The sequence below is a fragment of the Somniosus microcephalus genome, chromosome 12 (genome assembly GCF_052327205.1).
Source record: "Somniosus microcephalus isolate GS21.2 chromosome 12, FLI_Smic_1.0, whole genome shotgun sequence".
Lineage (NCBI taxonomy): Eukaryota > Metazoa > Chordata > Chondrichthyes > Squaliformes > Somniosidae > Somniosus > Somniosus microcephalus.
The window spans coordinates 47,978,215-47,998,671 of NC_140998.1; the positions used below are offsets into that span (position 1 = coordinate 47,978,215).

The 20,457-nt window shown below is 43.5% G+C and overlaps 1 protein-coding gene across 1 annotated transcript in view; it reads right to left on the minus strand.

Annotated features, from left to right (window-relative positions):
• Positions 1-20,457, minus strand: part of LOC147109159 (sodium/potassium/calcium exchanger 4-like) — a 71,323-nt gene that overhangs the window by 33,203 nt on the left and 17,663 nt on the right. Inside the window, exons 3-6 of the mRNA XM_086002806.1 lie at positions 19,756-19,908; positions 13,617-13,783; positions 5,968-6,082; positions 2,886-2,998 (exon numbers count right to left, since the gene is read on the minus strand). Coding sequence (XP_085858932.1) covers positions 2,886-2,998; positions 5,968-6,082; positions 13,617-13,783; positions 19,756-19,908 — 548 coding nt within the window. The remainder of the gene's footprint in view (positions 1-2,885; positions 2,999-5,967; positions 6,083-13,616; positions 13,784-19,755; positions 19,909-20,457) is intronic.

Sequence of the window (20,457 nt, forward strand, 5' to 3'; positions counted from 1 at the left end):
AAAACACTAAGAATATCCCAACACTGGACAAACAGGGGGCTATAGGGCGGGAGGAGCTAAACATGATCAAAATCACTAAGGAAGTGGTACTCGGTAAAATAATGGGACTCAAGGTGGATAAATCACCTGGACCTGATGGCTTACATCCTAGGGTCTTGAGGGAAGTGGCGGTAGGGATTGTGGATGCATTGGTAATAATTTTCCAAAACTCCCTGGAATCAGCAAAGGTCCCGGCAGACTGGCAAACTGCTAATGTAATGCCCTTATTTAAAAAGGGCAGTAGACAGAAGGCTGTAAACTATAGACCGGTTAGCCTAACATCTGTGGTAGGTAAAATATTGGAGTCCATTATTAAGGAGACAGTAACAGGACATTTGGATAATCATCATTTAATAGGACAAAGTCAGCATGGTTTTATGAAGGGGGAGTCATGTTTGACAAATTTGCTGGAGTTCTTTGAGGAAGTAACCTATAGGGTGGATAAAGGGGAACCAGTGGACGTAGTGTATTTAGACTTCCAAAAGGCATTTGACAAGGTGCCACACAAAAGATTATTGCTCAAGATAAAAAATCACGGGATTGGGGGTAATATTCTGGCATGGATAGAGGATTGGCTATCTAACAGAAAGCAGAGAGTTGGGATAAATGGTTCATTCTCGGACTGGCAATCAATAACTAGTGGTGTTCCACAGGGGTCAGTGCTGGGTCCCCAACTCTTTACAATCTATATTAACGATTTGGAGGAGGGGACCGAGTGTAACATATCAAAGTTTGCAGATGATACTAAGATGGGAGGGAAAGTAGTGAGTGAGGAGGACATAAAAAACCTGCAAGGGGACATAGGCAGGCTAAGTAAGTGGGCAGAGGTTTGGCAGATGGAATACAATACGGGAAAGTGTGAGGTTATGCACTTTGGCAGGAAGAATCGTAGAGCAAGTTATTATCTTAATGGCAAGAAACTGAAGTACAAAAGGATCTGGGGGTCCTGGTGCATGAAACTCAAAAGGTTAGTATGCAGCTGCAGCAAGTGATTAAGAAGGCCAATGGAATGTTGGCTTTCATTGCTACGGGGATAGAATATAAAAATAGGAAGGTATTGCTTCAGTTGTACAAGGTATTGGTGAGACCGCACCTGGAATACTGCATACAGTTTTGGTGTCCATACTTAAGAAAAGACATACTTGCTCTCGAGTCAGTACAAAGAAGGTTCACTCGGTTAATCCCGGGGATGAGGGGATGGACATATGAGGAGAGGTTGAGTAGATTGGGACTCTACTCATTGGAGTTCAGAAGAATGAGAGGCGATCTTATTGAAACATATAAGATTGTGAAGGGGTTGGATCGGGTGGATGCGGGGAAGATGTTCCCGATGATGGGTGAAACTAGAACTAGGGGGCATAGTCTTAGAATAAGGGGCTGCTCTTTCAAAACTCAGATGAGGAGGAACTACTTCACTCAGAGGGTGGTAGGTCCATGGAATATGCTGCCCCAAAAAGCTGTAGAAGCTACATCATTACATAAATTTAAAACAGAAATAAACAGTTTCCTAGAAGTAAAGGGAATAAAGGGTTACGGGGAGCGGGCAGGAATTTGGACATGAGTCTAGGTTCGGATCGGTCATGGCCCTGTGGGTAGCGGAGCGGGCCCAGGGGCCATGTAGCCTGATCCTGCTTCTATTTTGTGTGTTTAATTCTGTTAGATTCAGGAGATGGTTCAGTGATAGTAGATTGACGGTTAGGATCAGATCAGCCATGATCTTATTGAATGGCGGAGCAGGCTCCAGGGGCCGATTGGCCTACTCCTGCTCCTATTTCTTATGTTCTTATGTTCTTATACAATGTAATGATCACGATGTTGTAAATGTTCTTCATGTTCAATAAAGTATAATAAAACATTTTTAAAAAGTTGGTAGCACACTTGCTTCTGAGTCAGAAAGGTTGTGGGTTCAAGTCCTACTCCATGGGACTTGAGCACATAAAAAATCTAGGCTGACACTCCAGTACAGTGCTGAGAGAGTGCTGCACTGTCAGAGGTGCTGTCTTGTCAGATGAGACATTAAACTGAGGCCCTGTCTGCGCTCTCAGGTGGACATAAAAGATCCCATGGCACTATTTTGAAGAAAAGCATGGGAGTTATCCTCGGTGTCCTGGCCAATATTTATCCCTCAATCAACATCAATAAAAACAGATTATCTGGTCATTATCACATTGCTGTTTGTGGGACCTTGCTGTGCACAAATTGGCTGCCACTGTTTCCCACATTACAGCAGTGACTCCACTTCAAAAAGTACTTCATTGGCTGTAAAGCGCTTTGAGACGTCCTGTGGTCGTGAAAGGCGCTATAGAAATGCAAGTCTTCCTGAGTCAGGTGTATATTTTATTTTCCCTCATGGGAATTGCGAAAGCATCACAGTTTGCTAGCAGAAGGTGGCCAGAACTAACTAAGAAATTAAATATAATTTTAAACACACTTGCACAAGCAGACAATCCACACATTAAAAAAAAATAATTGCAGTTTAATTTTTTGCTTCTTATCTCAAAACTTAGATGTTAATTCCACTGATACAAATCAAAGACTGTGGTTATAATGTCATAGATTTATAAATCCGCCTTTCAAATCTCAAAAAAAACGGCCATGTCAGCGAATTGGATTGTAAACATTCATTCATAGAATTTATCCTCCATTGAGGCAACATTCTTAAGATCAGATCTTTCCAAGGCTCCAGACCCCCAAAATTCAAACAGGACAACCAGAATAAGAAATATAAGTGTAAACAGCAACTGAGTTGACTGGGCTTTGAGGCCACATTTGGCCAAAGGACCAGCATTTGTACACTCATCCTATACGTGTAGGGGGCACTAGCAGGAAAAGCAAAACATACTTACAACGGATCCAGTGTTAATAACCATTGTCTGAAAACCCCACGGAAGACCTAGGCCCACAAGGATATCAAAGACATTGCTTCCTATTGTGTTGGACACCGCCATGTCACCCATCCCTGTATAAAAATTAAAAATAAACATATTCATAAAAATCTGTCAGGCTGACTAAGTACCAATTGATGAAATGTTACTAACCTTTAAGAATGTGATTTTTTTTGTTGCAAACAAAAGTCATCAAAACTCTTGGTTCAGAATTTCACTGAGATAATGGCAATGTTTATGTCTGTGTGAGTTCAGTTCAGGTTTAGCATGGGAATCATAAGGCCCCATATTCCTCTGAAGTGCACTGTGCCTGACCTGACAAGAACCCGCTTGGATTTGTGGGTTCAGATCATGAGTATGGCCCTGAGGTGGGACCGATGCCCAGAATTGGGATGCTGAGAGGCCTCCAGCAGTGGTAATGGCCATCAGCTGTAGAGCCTTTTGACTGCTTGAAGGCTTCCAGCCCCAAGGATCTGATGGCTTCCTTTGGGAAGAAACCATCAGTTAGCTTTTTAGGCCTCCCTGGCCTGGGTGCCTGTCTCTCTCAGATCCTCCAGCTGCTTTGGGACCTTTACAAATGACTGCCCAATCAGTGTTCCCAGAGAAAGATAAGGTGGTAGGTGCTGTTAAGACTCTTTTGCCCTCATTTTCATACAATTATGATGCCCATACCTTGTATCAGATGCAGGTAGACCACCAACTATGGGGCAAACCTCAGAAATCTCAGGGTAGTGTAAGAGGGTGAAGACCCACCATCACAAGTCTTGGCCCCTTTTTCCTATGCTTTACATCTGGGAATTCCCCAGGTGCACAGTAGAAATGTATTAGGTTCATATGTGACAGTACAGTACAACAGCACACTGTGCAACCACATGTGGTGTCAAGGAGAGGTGCAACATGAATCCATGTCCATGAATTACGCCTGCACACATCCACTGCTAAGTTCTTGATCTTAGCCATGTTACTTGGTGGTTCCACACAGTGCGAAGCAGAAAACAGCTAATTTTCATAAGCCATTTTCATGTACATCTTTGTGGCTGGTTCAGAAGAGTGTTGGGAGAGGCCCAACGGAAGGGAGGGGAATACAAAGGCCTAAAAATTCAGTTGCTTTGCGCCTCCTGTTAGAGCCCTAAGAGGGCGCTAATGGGGCGCAAAGCAACTAGCGCCCAGGCGCAGCGCCGCCAACGCCTCCCGCGAAATTCAGCGGGAGGTTAGCGGCGGTGGTAACCGTTAGCGCCCCGTGGCACCCTGCTGCCAGTGATGACATCATCGCCGTGCGCAGCACCCCGCTTGCGCCCCGGCTGCGATCTTCGGTAGTGCCCCCTGACTTACCACCAGACGTTATGTCCGACAGGGTCAGGGGGGCCAACCTGCGGACGGGGCGATGCTAATTAAAGGGCAGGTGCCGAGCGGCCATTTTTGTTGCTGGCTGCCTGCCCGCACCTGCCCCCGGCCTCCTCTGCAGTCCCCTCCGCGGAGTGCCGGCTGCAATCTGTGAGCCCGGCACTTCTCTTGAGTGCCGGGCTCTTTTCCCGGCACTCCGATCCCTGGTGGCCCAGCTGGGCCCCGGGTCGTGCTGCACTAGGCCCCTCCCCTTTAAGAAGGGGAGGAAGGCCTGCAGTACCGTGGCACGACGTGCCACAGAGCGTGGCGCTGCAGCATGTAGCGCCGCGATATTCACTCGCAGCGCCCCAAGAGGGAGGCGGGACTCAATTTTTCCCCCAAGCAGTCTTACCCTAAATACATTGAATAGCTTAGGCTTAATTATTAGATGGGTAATCAGTGCAGTATGCAGCACACAGTTTTCTTTTAATGTCACATTAGTTTTTTTTCTGTTGTTGGTTTTTGTCTATCAGAGTTTTGGGTACTTTATTATGGAGCGGATAGTGGAGTCACAGAAAATATACGACATAAATTCACTGGGATGATACGAGGGATGAGGCAAGAGATTACTGTCAATGATGTTATTATGCAAACACTTGAGAAAAGAAGTGTTAAAAGTTATGAAAAGATTTGGGATAACACATAGTGGAAGATTTTTTCTACTGGCAGGTGAATTAGTAACAAGGGGACATAAGCATAAATTTAGGATTAGTGCTAGAAATCTACAGGAGAAGCTTAGAAAGATTTTTTTCTTTAAAGGATCAGGAGGATATGGAATGTACGATCATAAGTGGCTATATTAGAGGGTTTGTAAAAACAGCAGGGAAATAGTATTAAAGTAGATGGCGCTGAATTTCCGCAGGGGTTTTCCTGGTCTCATGTCATAGCATCAGTGGAAGTTCCCCAGAGAAATTACCATTAATGTGGCTCAATGTAGAACTTGCTACCACATGGAGTAGTTGAGGCAAATAGCATAGATGCATTTAAGGGTACGCTAGGTAAGTACATGAGGGAGAAAGGAATAGAAGGGTATGTTGATAGGGTGAGATGAAGTAAGGTGGGAGGAGGCTCGTCTGCAGCATAAACACCAGCTGTACATTCTATGTAATTCTATGTAACTTCTCTGGGAGGTCCCGCTAATGTCTCGCCAAAGTTATGCCAGGAGACTGATGCAGTTAGGGAGCTAGCACTCTCACAGGGATGATCATTTGAATAACCACCTTTGGGACTGAAATATCTGTGATTCTATAAAAGTGTATTTTATGTATAAGGATCTCTATTTTCCTCCATTCACTAATGTTAGCGAAGCCAATACATTATTTCTCTGCAAGTTACACTGACTCTTATAAACAATGTTGATAATGGAAAGAATGATTAACTTGAGCTATTCTCCATTCCAACTACTTTAAAGGAGCTTTCTGTATAATTAAAATTACTGAGACACTGATACCTGACAAGGAAAAATTCCTAACGCATGAGAACAATCAATGTTAAAATTGATTCTTCTATAAAGAAATCAATTCTATTGATCTAACAGTTGTGTTGTTTTAAAGAGTGATTGGGCTGCTGGAAAATGTTATGGCTAAGTCTTAGCTAAGGTGGCCTAAATTATGATGTATTTATAGTGCACAGCTCCATTAATAAACCACTGTAAAAGTACCTTGTCTGGCCACTATTAAACTGGCCATGCAATCTGGAACACTCGTTCCTGCTGCCAGAAATGTGATTCCCATGATAATATCCGGAATTCCGAGCGTATATCCTATTACAGTTACCTGCACACAAAACAGAAACAGGCGAAATGTATGACAATCATGTAACACAAGAAGATCTGTACTTTACTGCACATATCATCTCATGACAGTTACAAAGATGGACATTAGAGACAGGTTTCAGTATCAATATGAGATATTTGTCCAAGTTACAAATGTTAATTGTAAATGTAACAGATTGAACCCACAGGTATGTCTTATTTAGCGTGGTTGGCAACAGAATTACTTTTATCTGCTTCTGCCAACAATTGAACAATTACAAATCTTCAATTTGAAGCAAGAATGCTGCCACTCAACTGTGGCCGCCATTCTGAATGTGAATGGGTTCAACGGTTCTGCAGCCTGGCCCCGACTTACAGGCAAATCATCGCCTCTCACTTTGGCTGGTTTGGAAGGGTGGCAGGACCAGCAGAAGAACTAATGATCTGTACAGAAGAACTAAAAAAAGTTAACATTTTAAATATCAGTGGTTTCCAGAGGAATAAGGGTGTGTTACGGCAGCTGTTCCTTTAAGATGACCCATATTTTCATATAAGGGTTCATAAATACAAAATAATGGGAATCTTCCTAGGTAAGGTTCTTAATGAATACTTTGCATCTGTTTTCAGAAAAGAGAGGGATGATGCAGACAATGCAATCAGGGAGGAGGAGTGTGAAATATTAGATGAAATAAACATAGTGAAAGAGGAAGTATTAAGGGGTTTAGCATCTTTGAAAGTGGATAAACCCCCAGGCCCAGATGAAATGTATCCCAGACTGTTAAGAGAAGTAAGAGAGGAAATAGCAGAGGCTCTGACCATCATTTTCCAATCCTCTCTGGCTACAGGTGTGGTGCCAGAGGACTGGAGGACTGCTAACTTGGTACCGTTGTTTAAAAAGGGAGAAAGGGATAGACCGAGTAATTACAGGCCAGTCAGCCTAATCTCGGTGGTGGGAAAATTACTGGAAAAAATTCTGAGGGACAGGATAAATCTTCATTTAGAAAGACATGGATTAATCAGGGACAGTCAGCACGGATTTATCAAGGGAAGGTCGTGTCTGACTAACTTGATTGAATTTTTTGAGGAGGTAACAAGGAGGGTCAATGAGGGTAGTGCATTTGATGTAGACTATATGGATTTTAGCAAGGCTTTTGATAAGGTCCCGCATGGCAGACTGATCACAAAAGTAAAAGCCCATGGGAACCAAGGCAAAGTGTCAAATTGGATCCAAAATTGGCTCAGAGGCAGGAAACAAAGGGTAATGGTTGAAGGGTGTTTTTGTGACTGGAAGGCTGTTTCCAGTGGAGTTTCGCAGGGCTCAGCACTGGGTCCTTTGCTTTTTGTGGTATTTATCAATGATTTGGACTTGAATGTAGGAATTAAAAAATTGGCCTTGTGGTTGATAATGAAGAAGAAGGCTGCAGACTGCAGGAAAATATCAATGGATTAGTCAGGTGGGCAGAACAGTGGCAAATAGAATTCAATCTGGAGGAGTGTGAGGTAATGCATTTGGGGAGGGCTAACAAGGCAAGGGAATACACTATAAATGGTAGGACACTGAGATGTGCAGAAGGTCAGAGGGACCTTGGAGTGCATATCCACAGATCCCTGAAGGTAGCAGGACAGGTAGATAAGGTGGTTAAGAAGGCATACGGGATACTTTCCATTATTAGCCGAGGCATAGAATACAAGAGCAGGGAGGTATATAACACTAGTTAGGCCGTAGCTAGAATACTATGTGCAGTTCTGGTCACCACATTACAGGAAGGATGTGATTGCACTAGAGGGGGTGCAGAGGAGATTTACGAGGATGTTGCCTGTGCTGGGGAATTTTAACCAAGAGGAAAGATTGGATAGGCTGCGGTTGTTTTCTTTGGAACAGAGGAGGCTGAAGGGAGACTTCATTGAGGTGTATAAAATTATGGAGGGCCTGGATAGAGTGGATAGGAAGGACCTATTTCCCTTAGCAGAGAGGTCAATAACCAGGGGGCATAGATATAAAGTAATTGGGGGAAGTTTTAGAGAGGAGTTGAGGAGAAATATTTTCACCGAGAGGGTGGTGGGGGTCTGGAACTCACTGCCTGAAAGGGTGGTAGAAGCAGAGACCCTCATCACATTTAAAAAGTACTTGGATATGCACTTGAAGTGCCGTAACCTACAAGGCTACGGACCAAGTGCTGGAAAGTGGGATTAGGCTGGATAACTCTTTGTCGGCCAGCGCGGACAAGATGGGCCGAATGGCCTCCTTCTGTGCCATAAATTTCCATGATTCTATGATTCCTCAAGTACCGTAGATTTACTTTAGCTTGTTTGCAGTCATAATAATTTTGCCTCAAGTATTTTGTACAATAACAGCTTTGATTTAAGCAGCAAAGTCACTGACGTAAATATAACACTTTTTTTAGTCGCACACAGTGAAACAGTTGACTCACTCATCAAACTTGGAGAATCAAATTTCAGAAGATTTGCCATGTTTGTCAAATATGCCGGCCATTTGCATAGCCAGTTTCTTTGAGCTTTGCCTGACGAAAGTATAACCAACAGTGTGCAATGGGCATCATAAATTTGACAGCCTACCACAAGCAATTGATTTATGTTCAGCCAATAATTAAGTTGTCACCACCTAACAATTACTTCTCTCAGGTCGGTACTCTCTTCTAAGAAGGTGTTTAAAATCCCTAATATGATGCAATAAATCCCAGAATCTGTCTGTGATCCAAAATTATTTGGCTTTGAAGGACACTTAAAGTGTAGTTTTCGGGCCTGTATAGTCCTTTGAATAGACTGCTTCAAAAACTGCACTGCCAGAGCCCTTGTGTTGGCTACCCTGACAAATTCACACCACACCAAGTGCTGCAGTGCAAATTATATTCAATGCATATTTTCAGTCTTGATTTCCATCAAAACTAAGATAAATAAATAAGAAGTGGCAGAAGCAATAACATCACATTGTCAGTCACATCATTGGCCCAAATTTGCTTATAAATTGCCTTGTCAAAACTGCTTCTTCGAAAAAAATCCAGCAACACATCATGTGCCTGAGCTCCTCAATCCTTGTGTGACATTGTTTTTATTCATTAGAAAATCTAAAACAGGATAAGTAAAAAAAAAAACAGGTATGGTCTAAGTAACGTGTATGCACTTCCTAATGCCAACTGAATAAAAATGAACGAATGGTGACACGAATGATATTAATACTGGGTGTCAGGACAACAAGCGATATTAAGAGAACAGAATTAACCCCTTCATGGGGGTTAGCACTGTTGCCTCACAGCGCCAGGGACCCGGGTTCGAATCCAGCCTCGGGTGACTGTCTGTGTGGAGTTTGCACATTCTCCCCGTGTTTGCATGGGTTTCCTCCGGGTGCTCCGGTTTCCTCCCACAGTCCAAAGATGTGCGGGTTAGGTTGATTGGCTATGATAAATTGACCCTTAGTGTTAGGGGGATTAAATACGTGGGGTTACGGGGATAGGGTGGGATATGTGTTGATGTAGGGGTTACGGGGATCGGGTGGGATATGTGTCGGTGCAGGCTCGATGGGCCGAAATGGCCTCTATCTGCACTGTGGGGTTTCTGTGGTTCTGTGGTTTCTGTGAAGCAATGCCACTTCTGCAATATGTCGGAATTATCACAAGCTGAGAATTTTCCATTTCCATACTAAACTGAGATAGTCCTCAAGTGCACTACACTGCCCATCATTTCAATTATTCAACAGAATGCTTTTGCTTCATCTAATTTTAGGAAAATAAAATGGCCGTACATCAAAAGTTTCAAATCTAGAGTAAATTCCCAGTGCTTCAGTACTGGTTAGACTAGCATTGGGCAATTTTTAGTTGGTGATATTATGTTGTTCTTTAAGAGGAAGAAAGTCAAACAGATTCTGTTTGCGAAGTCTGTGAATTTATTAAAGAAATGTATTATAATAACATAAGAACATAAGAAATAGGAGCTGGAGTAGGCCATTTGGCCCTTCGAGCCTGCTCCACCATTCAACAAGATCATGGCTGATCTTCTACCTCAACTCTACCTTCCCGCACTATCCCTATATCCCTTAATTCCCTTTGTTCTCAAAAACTTATCAACCTCTATCTTGAATATGCTCAACGACTGAGCATCCACAGCTCTCTGGGGTAGAGAATTCCAAAGATTCACAACCCTTTTGAGTGAAGAAATTTCTCCTTATCTCAGTCCTAAATGGCCTACCCCTTATTCTGTGACTGTGACCCCGTGTTCTAGATTCCCCAGCCAGGGGAAACATTTTCCCAGCATTAACCCTGTCAAGCCCTGTAAGAATTTTATATTTTTCAATTAAATCACCTCTCATTCTTCTAAACTCTAAGGAATATTGGCCTAGTCTACTCAATCTCTCCTCATAGGGCAATCCCCTTATCCCAGGAACCAGTCCAGTGAACCTTCGCTGCACTTCCTCTAAGGCAAGTATGTCTTTCCTTAGGTAAGGAGACCAGAACTGTACATAGTACTCTAGGTGTGGCCTCACCAATGCCCTGTATAATTGTAGTAAGATGTCTTTACTCTTATACTCTAATCCCTTTGTAACAAAAGCTAACATACCATTTGCTTTCCTAATTGCTTGCTGTACCTGCATGTTAACTTTCTGTGATTCATGTACAAGGACACCCAGGTCCCACTGAGTGCAATCATTTCCCAGTCTCTCACCATTTAAAAAATATTCAGCTTTTTTTTTCCTACCAAAGTGGATAACTTCACACTTCCCCACATTGTATTCCATTATGTATTTAATTTTCGAACAAGCAGCAATGAAAATCTATATACAAATTACAGACAAAATGTTTCACAAACATACCTTGTTACTGACACATATTTAACCCAAAATGTTCAATATTTAATTTATTAGATTTATTATATAACAGATTTTGAAAACAAAATTTCAGATTTAATTAAAATAATATTAAAATGTAATTTTGCATAAATGAATGATAATGTTATTTTTATATCTTGTACTTAGTAGAAATTATGCAAAATGCCCATTGTGAAGAATATTTTAGTGCACCATTTACCATTCTTGTTTTCAATCCTTGCATGCTCTTGCTTCACCCTATTTCACCTCTACATCACTGCACACGCTCCATTCTTCCGACACTGGATTACTTCTGGCTCTCCATTCCCTCTATTCCATTATTGGAGGATGATCCCTCAGTCACAATGCCTCTGCCCTCTTGACTTCTATCTCAAAATCATTTAGTATTGCTACTTCCCTTGCTATCTTCAAAAGCCTCTTAAAACATTGCTCTTTGACCGTCCTTTCAGTCTTCCCCACAAGAGTGTTCTCCTATTTTCTTGCTAGGGCTTAATAATCCTCCGGTTGGCTCCACTGAATCATAGAAATCTACGGCACAGAAGGAGACCATTCGGCCCATCATATCTGTGTCAGCCGATAAAGAGCTATCCAGCCTAATCCCACTTTACAGCTCTTGGTCCGTAGCTCTGTAGGTTACGGCACTTCAAGTGCACATCCAAGTACTTTTTAAATGTGGTCTGGGTTTCTGCCTCTACCACCCTTTCAGGCAGTGAGTTCCAGACCCCCACCACCCTCTGGGTGAAAAAAGTTCTCCTTAACTCCCCTCTACTCCTTTTACCAATTACTTTGGGCTGGATTTTCATTCAGCAGTCGGGAAGGAGGCGGGACTACAACTTTCGGGTTTTAGTCCCGCCTCCATCGACGTCCGGCCAATCCACTCGATTTTCCCTTGATTGACCTTGTTGAGCCCGCCCAGCGGGCTCAGCAGGCCAATTAAGGGCCACCAGGCAACAGGTGATGTCACAGACTGAAATTTCATCTGTCAAGAGTTTTTGACAGATGAAATATCAGTGTTTCACAGCTGTTTGAAGCTGTCAAACACTGACAGTCTGACTTCTAACCTGAGTCCTTCTACGTAGACTCAGTTAGAACTCACACCGGCACTGAAAGCTGTCACTTTTGACAGATCGCAGCCATTTGGCTTTCAGTGCCGGCTGAGTGATGGACTCCCGACGCCTAGAGGAAGAAAGGCTGTTAAGGTAAGTACAGGTAATTTAAACTTCTTTACACACTTCAGACACACCAAACACAGTTACCTTTGCACTCATGCACCCATCACTCACCTGAACACCGACATCATGACCCCCTCCAAGTCCTTCAACCCGACGGCCCGCCTGCTCTAACCTGGCGTGGTTTGGAGTGGTCGGGAATCCCACACGACACCCCTCAAAATAGGGATTGGGCTAAAAACTGCCTGTTAACTACCTGTTAACAGGCAGTTAATTGGCACTAATCCCTTACCGCCTCGGGTCGGCGAGTCCCAGTGCGGGGCGGGTACCCGCCTCCTCTGAAACTTACGTGGAGGCGGGTTTTGGGCGGGATGGTGTCGGGACCCCCGAATTCGGAATTTTTGCCCCCCGCACGCCTAAAAGCCCGCCTCACGGCACACTGAAAATCTGGCCCTTTATATCTATGCCCCCAGGTTATTGACCTCTCTGCTAAGGGAAATGGGCCATTCTTATCCACTCTATCTAGGCACCTCATTATTTTATGCACCTCAATTAAGTCCCCTCAGCCTCCTCTGTTCCAAAGAAAACAACCCCAGCCTATCCAGTCTTTGCTCATAGTTAAAATTCTCCAGTGGTGACCAGAACTGTACGTAATATTCTAGCTGTGGCTGCACTAGTGTAAGTCAGGCAAAGCGGATGCTGCCCATGACCGCCAGCCCTGACCCTGTGGGAGTCTCAGCTCATTTGAACATCTGTGCTACAAATATAGCTCAGAACTTTGGCTTCCTACTAGTTAATTAAAAATCCCAGTTAACTTCCATCTCAACAAGCTTTTAAAGCCAGTGTCACACAGCAAAAAGGTAATCAATTTCAGCACATTTTACCTGGTGAAGTTTGAAGTTTACTGTGTTGGACATTCCTGCACTAAAAATAAATAATCAAACACGGGGGGGTGAAATTGGTCTTGGGGCTATAGCACAAAACAGGGTGTGGGAAATAAAATCGGGTGGGGCGGTAAACAGGCTGCTGATTCGCCCGTTTTATGCTATTTTCTAAGACTAATTTCACCCCCAACTTTCCTGTATTACATCAGCCATTCCATGTTTTGTATCTGACACTTAAGGGTAGATCTGATAAAAAATCAAGCTTGCTTAGCATGACGGGAGTGCAAATTCGCAAAATCTACCTTTTGATGTAGTGCACTGATCCTTTTCCTGTTTTGTATCTGATACTAGCACAGATTGATGAAGAACACCAATGACAGGGTAGAGACAGTACAAAAGGGAATGTATTTCTAAGAGGTCAGGAGTGCAGGAGACTGATAGAAATCAGTTAGCGCGAGCAGAAGGTTATTTGAATTGTTTTCAGCAATACATCGGCACCATCCTGAATGACATGTCTCCCTTTTTTCTCACGACACTTCCAACATCTGGAATCTTAGCAGCCTGGGACTATTGCAAATGTCGTCCCTTAATAAGCTCTCTTAACTCAAGAGAGCACAACATGTTCTAAATGGTATGATTTTGTTGTGTTTGTTGCTTACTTACCATCCACACCATTAAATAAGAGAAGACTGCAATCCACAGGGTGGACATGAAAAAACTCAGCATGAAGAAATTCTCCCAGCGAGGTTTCGCACAGTTGGGGACAGTGAAGAATAGCATGAGCAGTACTGGCCATGAACTCAGCCACTTCATCTTATTCAAGCATCCCCCTGTCAATAAAATGTAGACAGAATTCCATGAGAAATGTGAGGGAAGATGCATGCACTCAGCGCATTAGATTTTACACAGGGAAGAAATAGAGGCTACCTTGTAATTAAAAATAAAGGCCCAGAAATTCAGTGGGCTGCGCCACCAGTTAGTGCCTAAGGAGGGCACTCAGTGGCTTTAGGGCTGCTGGCCACGCCTCCCGCGAAATTTAGCGGGGTGCTAATGGCAGCGTTAGCCTGTAGCGCTGCGCCACCACCGATGACGTCATCAGTGTGCGCAGCGCCCCGTTACCGCCCCGAACGCGATATTGGGTCGCGCCCCCCCCCCCCGTAACGCCGGTCGCAAATCGCGACTGGTTCAGAGGGGCCTACCTGTGGCGGTAGTGGCGCAAATTAAAGGGGAGGTGCGGGGCGGCCATTTTTTTCGGTGGCTGCCTGCCAGCACCTCCTCGCGCCACCCTCCTCGGCCTCCTGATCCCCCCCCCCCCCCCCCGGGCAGTGCCGGCTGTGTCCCAAGCGCCCGGCACTTCTCCTCGGTGCCAGGCTCTTTTGCCAGCACTCGCGATCGGTGATTGCGCTGGTGCAGGCCCCTCCCCTTTAAGAAGAGGAGAAAGGCCTGCAGTAATGCAGCGCGCCGTGCCGCAACGTGTGGCGCTGTGGCACGTTGCGCTGCGATATTCAGTTTCAACGCCCCAAGAGGAATGTGGGACGCCTCGAGCAGCGCCCCGCGTCCCTCTTGGGGCGCTCAAACTGAATATCGGGCTGGCGCTCCCGGCTCCTTCCGGGGCGGGACTTCCGGCGCCCAGGTGAGCTTGGCGCCCCAAACGCGGCGCCACCGAATTTTTAGCCCAAAATCTTTGTAACCTCTTCCAGTACATACTAGCAACTGTTTCTAATTACTGGTCCTCAGTCGCCAGTCCATTTCTTGTGCATTTAAATCACAGACAGTTTTAGAGGCCCTGGGAAAAGGTGACTGACATTGTCAACTTAAAAATACTCTGATGTTTATGGTGGGATTAAATTTCTGTTTTATGTGTGGACCGACAAAGAAAGAGCCAAAAGTGACAGAATCAACTGGGTCTGGTTTTGTTGATCTCCTGTATTGCAGTTACAAAGTAGTGTAAAGGCCTAGTAGCAGCCATTTTATCATCATTCCTTCTCTTTTATACCCTCCTATCCCCCCCCACGCATTCTAGAGAACAGTATGTTGAATGGGGGTATAAAGGAAGAGAAATCACATTAATATGAGTAAGTACATAACATAAAAGATTATTGCTTCATTCAGGGTAATACATTGGCAACATTGCTTTGCAGATTGTTAAAATAATTTGAGGTTTAGAGTGAATGGCTGTACACAGCACGATTCTTTCCAACAAATTGATTAAGGGGCCTTGCTTATTTATGAATATTTAGAGCCTTTGATTGTCTGACATCTTCATACAGTTACAATTTGCATGTGGCATATCCGAGGTAATTTATGAAATAAGGGCCCAGAACAATGTCTGTTTACAAATTAAACTGAGTGCAGATGAGTGACTGCCTCATTAAGTGGTTTGTCCCAGCTACACCTATTGCCAACAAGATGAACTGGAAAAGCACTGAGAAGGCAAAGGTTATGTATTTTTCATTAGTGCATTGGCAAGCTGCCTGTCCAATTATATACGTCTTACAAATGTTTCAAGGTGATAGCAAGGGCACTTTCAATTGTAATTACTACTGTCAGACATCTCACAGGACACTGTGTACTCTACAGTGATTATGATAAAGTGCAAAAATCAGAGCTTTTGTTGGAAAAAAGGTTTTCAATAATATATTGAATAATGTTTGAGACAAATCAATGTCATGTTTGAGCTTCTTGGTGGAGTAAAGTAATGGCAACTGCCATTCATATAGCACTATTAACATAGTAATACATCTCAAAGCACTTTAAAAGATGAAAATGTCTGCTGACCACTGGTAACAGAAGAGTAGGTGGGAGCTATGCTCAAGGCAATAGATTTTGAAGAAGGTTTTGAAGGAGGGAGATAGGTAACAAGGCGGAGGAGTTACATATAAACATAGAAGATAGGAGCAGGAGTAGGCCATTCGGCCCCTCGAGCCTGCTCCGCCATTTAATGAGATCATGGCTGATCATCCAAATTCAGTACCCTGTCCCTGCTTTCTCCCCATATCCCTTGATCCCTTTAGCCTTAAGAAATATATCTAACTCCTTCTTGAATATATTTAATAAGTTGGCCTCAACTGCATTCTGTGGTAGAGAATTCCACAGGTTCACCACTCTCTGGGTGAAGAAATTCCTCCTCAGCTCTGTCCTAAATGGCTTGCCCCTTATCCTTAGACTGTGACCCTTGGTTCTGGACTCCCCGACCATCGGAAACATCCTTCCTGCATCTAGTCTGTCTAGTCCTGTTAGAATTTTACACATTTCAATGAGATCCCCTCTCATTCTTCTAAACTCTAGTGAATATAAGCCCAATTGACCCAATCTCTCTTCATACATCATTCCTGCCATCCCAGGTATCAGTCTGGTGAATCTTCGCTGCACTCCCTCCATGGCAAGAACATCTTTCCTCAGATAAGGCGACCAAAACTGCACACAATACTCAAGGTGTGGTCTCACCAAGGCCCTGTAAAACTGCAGCAAGACATCCTTGCTCCTGTACTCAAATCCTCTCGCTCTGAAGGCCAACATACCATTTGCCTTCTTAACCACCTGCTGCACCTGCATGCTTACCTTCAGCGACTGGTGCACAAGGACACCCAGATCTCGTTGCACTTCCCCTTTTCCCAATCTATTGCCGTTCAGATAATAATCTGTCTTCCTGTTTTTGCCACAAAAGTGGATAACCTCACATTTATCCGCATTATACTACATCTGCTATGCATCTGCCCAATCACCCAACCTGTCCAAATCATACTGGAGTTTCTCTGCATCCTCCTCACAGCACACATGCCCACCCAGCTTTGTGTCATCTGCAAACTTGGAGATATTACATCTAGTTCCCTCGTCTAGATCATTAATATATATTGTGAATAGCTGGGGTCCTAGCACCGATCCCTGCAGTACCCCACTAGTCACTGCCTGCCACTCGGAAAAAGACCCGTTTATTCCAACTCTTTGCTTCCTGCCTGCCAACCAGTTCTCTATCCAAGTCAGTACCTTACCCCCAATCCCATGTGCTTTAACTTTGCACGCCAATCTTAGGAAACTTATATCTTAAGTTTAGGAAGTGCATTCAATAGTGTGGGGCCAAGGGAGCTGAAGGCTCTACTACCGAAGATGACGTGAAGGGAAGGGGAATGCACTTCATTCATGAGGAAAAACTAAAATATTGGGAGGTTCTCCCAATAGGCAGTGGTAGACACTTTAATCTGTCTCAGGGTACAACTAGAACCACCTCTGATGGTTACCACAGCAGCACGTTCATCTTCGAATAGATGCAATTGATTGGCATTCGGATGAGAATCCTGCCAGGACCAGTTTCAATCATTAAAGTGACACCTTTCACATTCAATAAGCAAGGTAGTCACATTTTCTTCACTATTTTAGCCAGAGAAAGAATTGTTTCAGAGTGACTTGCTGATTTACCAGAGACATATTTCAAAATAGGTAGGGATGGCCAAGTTAGCAACTTCAATTACTAATATTCACTTTTGGAAATGCAAATTTGAATAATTTTTGCGAAGAAGTTGACAACCATTGAGAGTTGATAAATGACACAATTTAAAACTTCTGTTATCAACAAAGATAAGTTATAAGTTATTATCAAAAGTGATTTATAGTTCTCAACTTTTTTTACAATGTTAACCATTTGAACCGACCCAAGGGTCAAATTTTAGTCAAATGGAAATGACCAACATTACATTTTTAAACCTGTTTAAAATGAAAGCCATCTTCCCCTCAGCTTACCATTTACATGATATTAACTGATGCTGAAGAAAGAGCCGGCTATCAGGATCACTTTTAAAGAGGGAGCCTTACCATTAGGGCCTAGTTGATAGGAGGAATGTAAAAGTAGCCTGGCGTGACTGGCCCACTCTTTTCCCTCCCTCCTCAGAAGAAGTATCTGCATATCATCATTTTGACACAAGGAAAATTTGGCATCACATATGCTACATGAATGGTCTTGAAGTGACTAATAATAAAGCTGAAAGAGATCTAGGAGTTTTAAGTAAACTTGATGCTTAACACTTCTGACTAATAACAGCAGCAATCAATAAAGCCAGTAGAATGTTGAACTGTTTAGCTAAAACAGTAAAATATACGTTAGAGGAAGTTATGATTAAGTTATGCAGTGCTCTGGTCAGATTGCACTTTGAGTACTGTGTCCACTTTTGATAGCCAAGAAACAAGGAGATATTAAAGTGCTGGAGGCAGTGCAGAGAAGAGCCACAAGGCTGATCCCTAGTTTCAGCATTCTGGGTTATTGGAGTAGAAACTGAAATGTATTGTGACCGTATTTTGAGCATAAAATAGGCACAAAGCATACCAAGTTAGCAGTGGGACTGCCTGCACCCAATGTGAGTAGGAGTTGGTCCCGCTGATAAATTCATCGGACCATTTTTTTTTTAAGCGTCACAAGCGGACATCTAAAACAGGCGTTAGGTGCCTTAAATATGTAAATTAGGGGTCAAACGCCTGTTGAAGGACCCCATCAAGAAATTTATTGTCAATGAGTGGGGAAGGCATCGGGCCTGCCCTGCTCAGAATTGTTCAGCGGCCGTCAATGAATGGTAAGTTGAAAAAAATCTTTAAAGAAACGTTCCTTTGAAGCCAGGAAGAGCAGGAATGCTCCTTCATCTTCACAGGGGTCATATTTGGTCCCCCACCACCCCAACCCCACCCCCACCAAACCTGCTCCAATCTCCCTCCTGGGACTTACCTGAGCGCCACAGCCCACGTGGCAGGCAGTCTGACATTGATGTCTTCGTTCGGGTGAGCTGCCTGTGGAGGTGTGACCACTGGCAGCTCGTGCCTGGTTTGCTGATGAGACCCGAGGTCCAATTTCCATCGATCCTCAGGCCTCTCTGTTCGGGCATGCACTAGTCTCACAGTGCCAAAAGTGGGCCCAGACCAAAATCTAGCCCATTTGTGTAGGACGCACCTGAAAAATGATCTTATCGAGATATACAAGATAGCTAAGGTTATGGAAAAGGTAAATTCGGAATATTACTCTTAATTAAGTTGCAAGAGTAGGACAAGGGTGCACAGGTTCAAACTAGTAAAAGTTAAATTCAAGACTGATATCCGGCTATGTAGAATAGCCATCATGAGTGCAGGCAGGCTTTTCCTGCCCGTCATTGTTGTATGTTCGTAACGCATAGAATGGACTTCCAGATGGAGTAGTGGAATCATTTAAGAAACAATCAGATTGAGCAACGAAAGGAATGTAGAGTTTTTCTGGATGGAGGAACTAAGAAAGGCCCATCGGCCTTCCTCACCTGTAATTAGCTTGTGGCCTTGAGACTATAACTAAGTTTCTATTCATGCCTCACTTGTGGAGATAGATTACATCTCACCACATTGACACATCTTCTACTTGGCAGTAGCTCTGCACATTGTGGTTAATTTGTGGAAGAAGTTACGGTTTAAACAGTTTTGCCATTAATTTCCGCAGGGATTCTCCCGATCGTCCATCGTAACATTGGAGGAAAATCCACGGAAACCCTGGAGAAATTACGTAAACACTGTTTACACCATTGCTTTGGACTTTCCATGGATCGTCTGCCAAAGTTATGGTGAACAATTCGGAGAAATCCCGCAGAAATTCAACCCTTTTATGTTTTCATTGGCTGTGCAAAATATTTACCCCCAGGCAGGGTAGACACGACTAAATGTTGGTTATCATGCAATAGCACTTTGGCTAATCATATTTCTAACTCATTATAGATATCTTTGTGCCTTTAAAAATGACTATATTGTGTATACATGGAATACACTTCTGTTGCACAGAGGATGTTGCATTACTCCTCACCTGGTGGAGAAAAGGGTGACGTGAGCTCGGGTTCATTTTCATCCCCGTTGCCGTCTTCTTTTGTATTTTTATCCAGAGGAACATTTCCATTCTCAATATTGTCACATTTCTCGGCTGCACAGACTTCCTTATCCACACCATTGGCAGACTGAACTAATCATTGCACATAAACAAATTGAAAGTAAATCTCTGAAAGTTCAAAGCCCAGCATATACTGCTCATGTCCAATGACGTTGTATTTCAGGATTTTATTATTTTAATGTAGAATATAATTAGGATTAGAAAGCTTTCTAGTCAAGGGAAATGTATACTTAAAAGATACCTACTCCACAATCACATATAAGCATGACAGATGTCTCGGTATCAAAAAATTGTTTACGCCGAATACGTCGGGTGACAAACATATGCCGTAGCATGTTACTGAACCATTCAGACCAGGAATGCCCCGTGATTCAATCCCTGGTCTGTGCTGCAAGGAGTTACATTGTGGACGCTGAAATTGGTATCAATACCCCTGAGCTATGGAGGAGAAACAATCAGCCAGGCAACAGATTACAGCCCTGCTAAAAAAAATCCATATGGGTGTACATTAGGTAAAGGATTGGGCTCAATTTTATGGCCCTCACATCCACTGCTATATTCACTAGCCAGGCTCACACATGATGACGGCCATTTTGGTGGGGGATGAGAGAGTCTCTTATG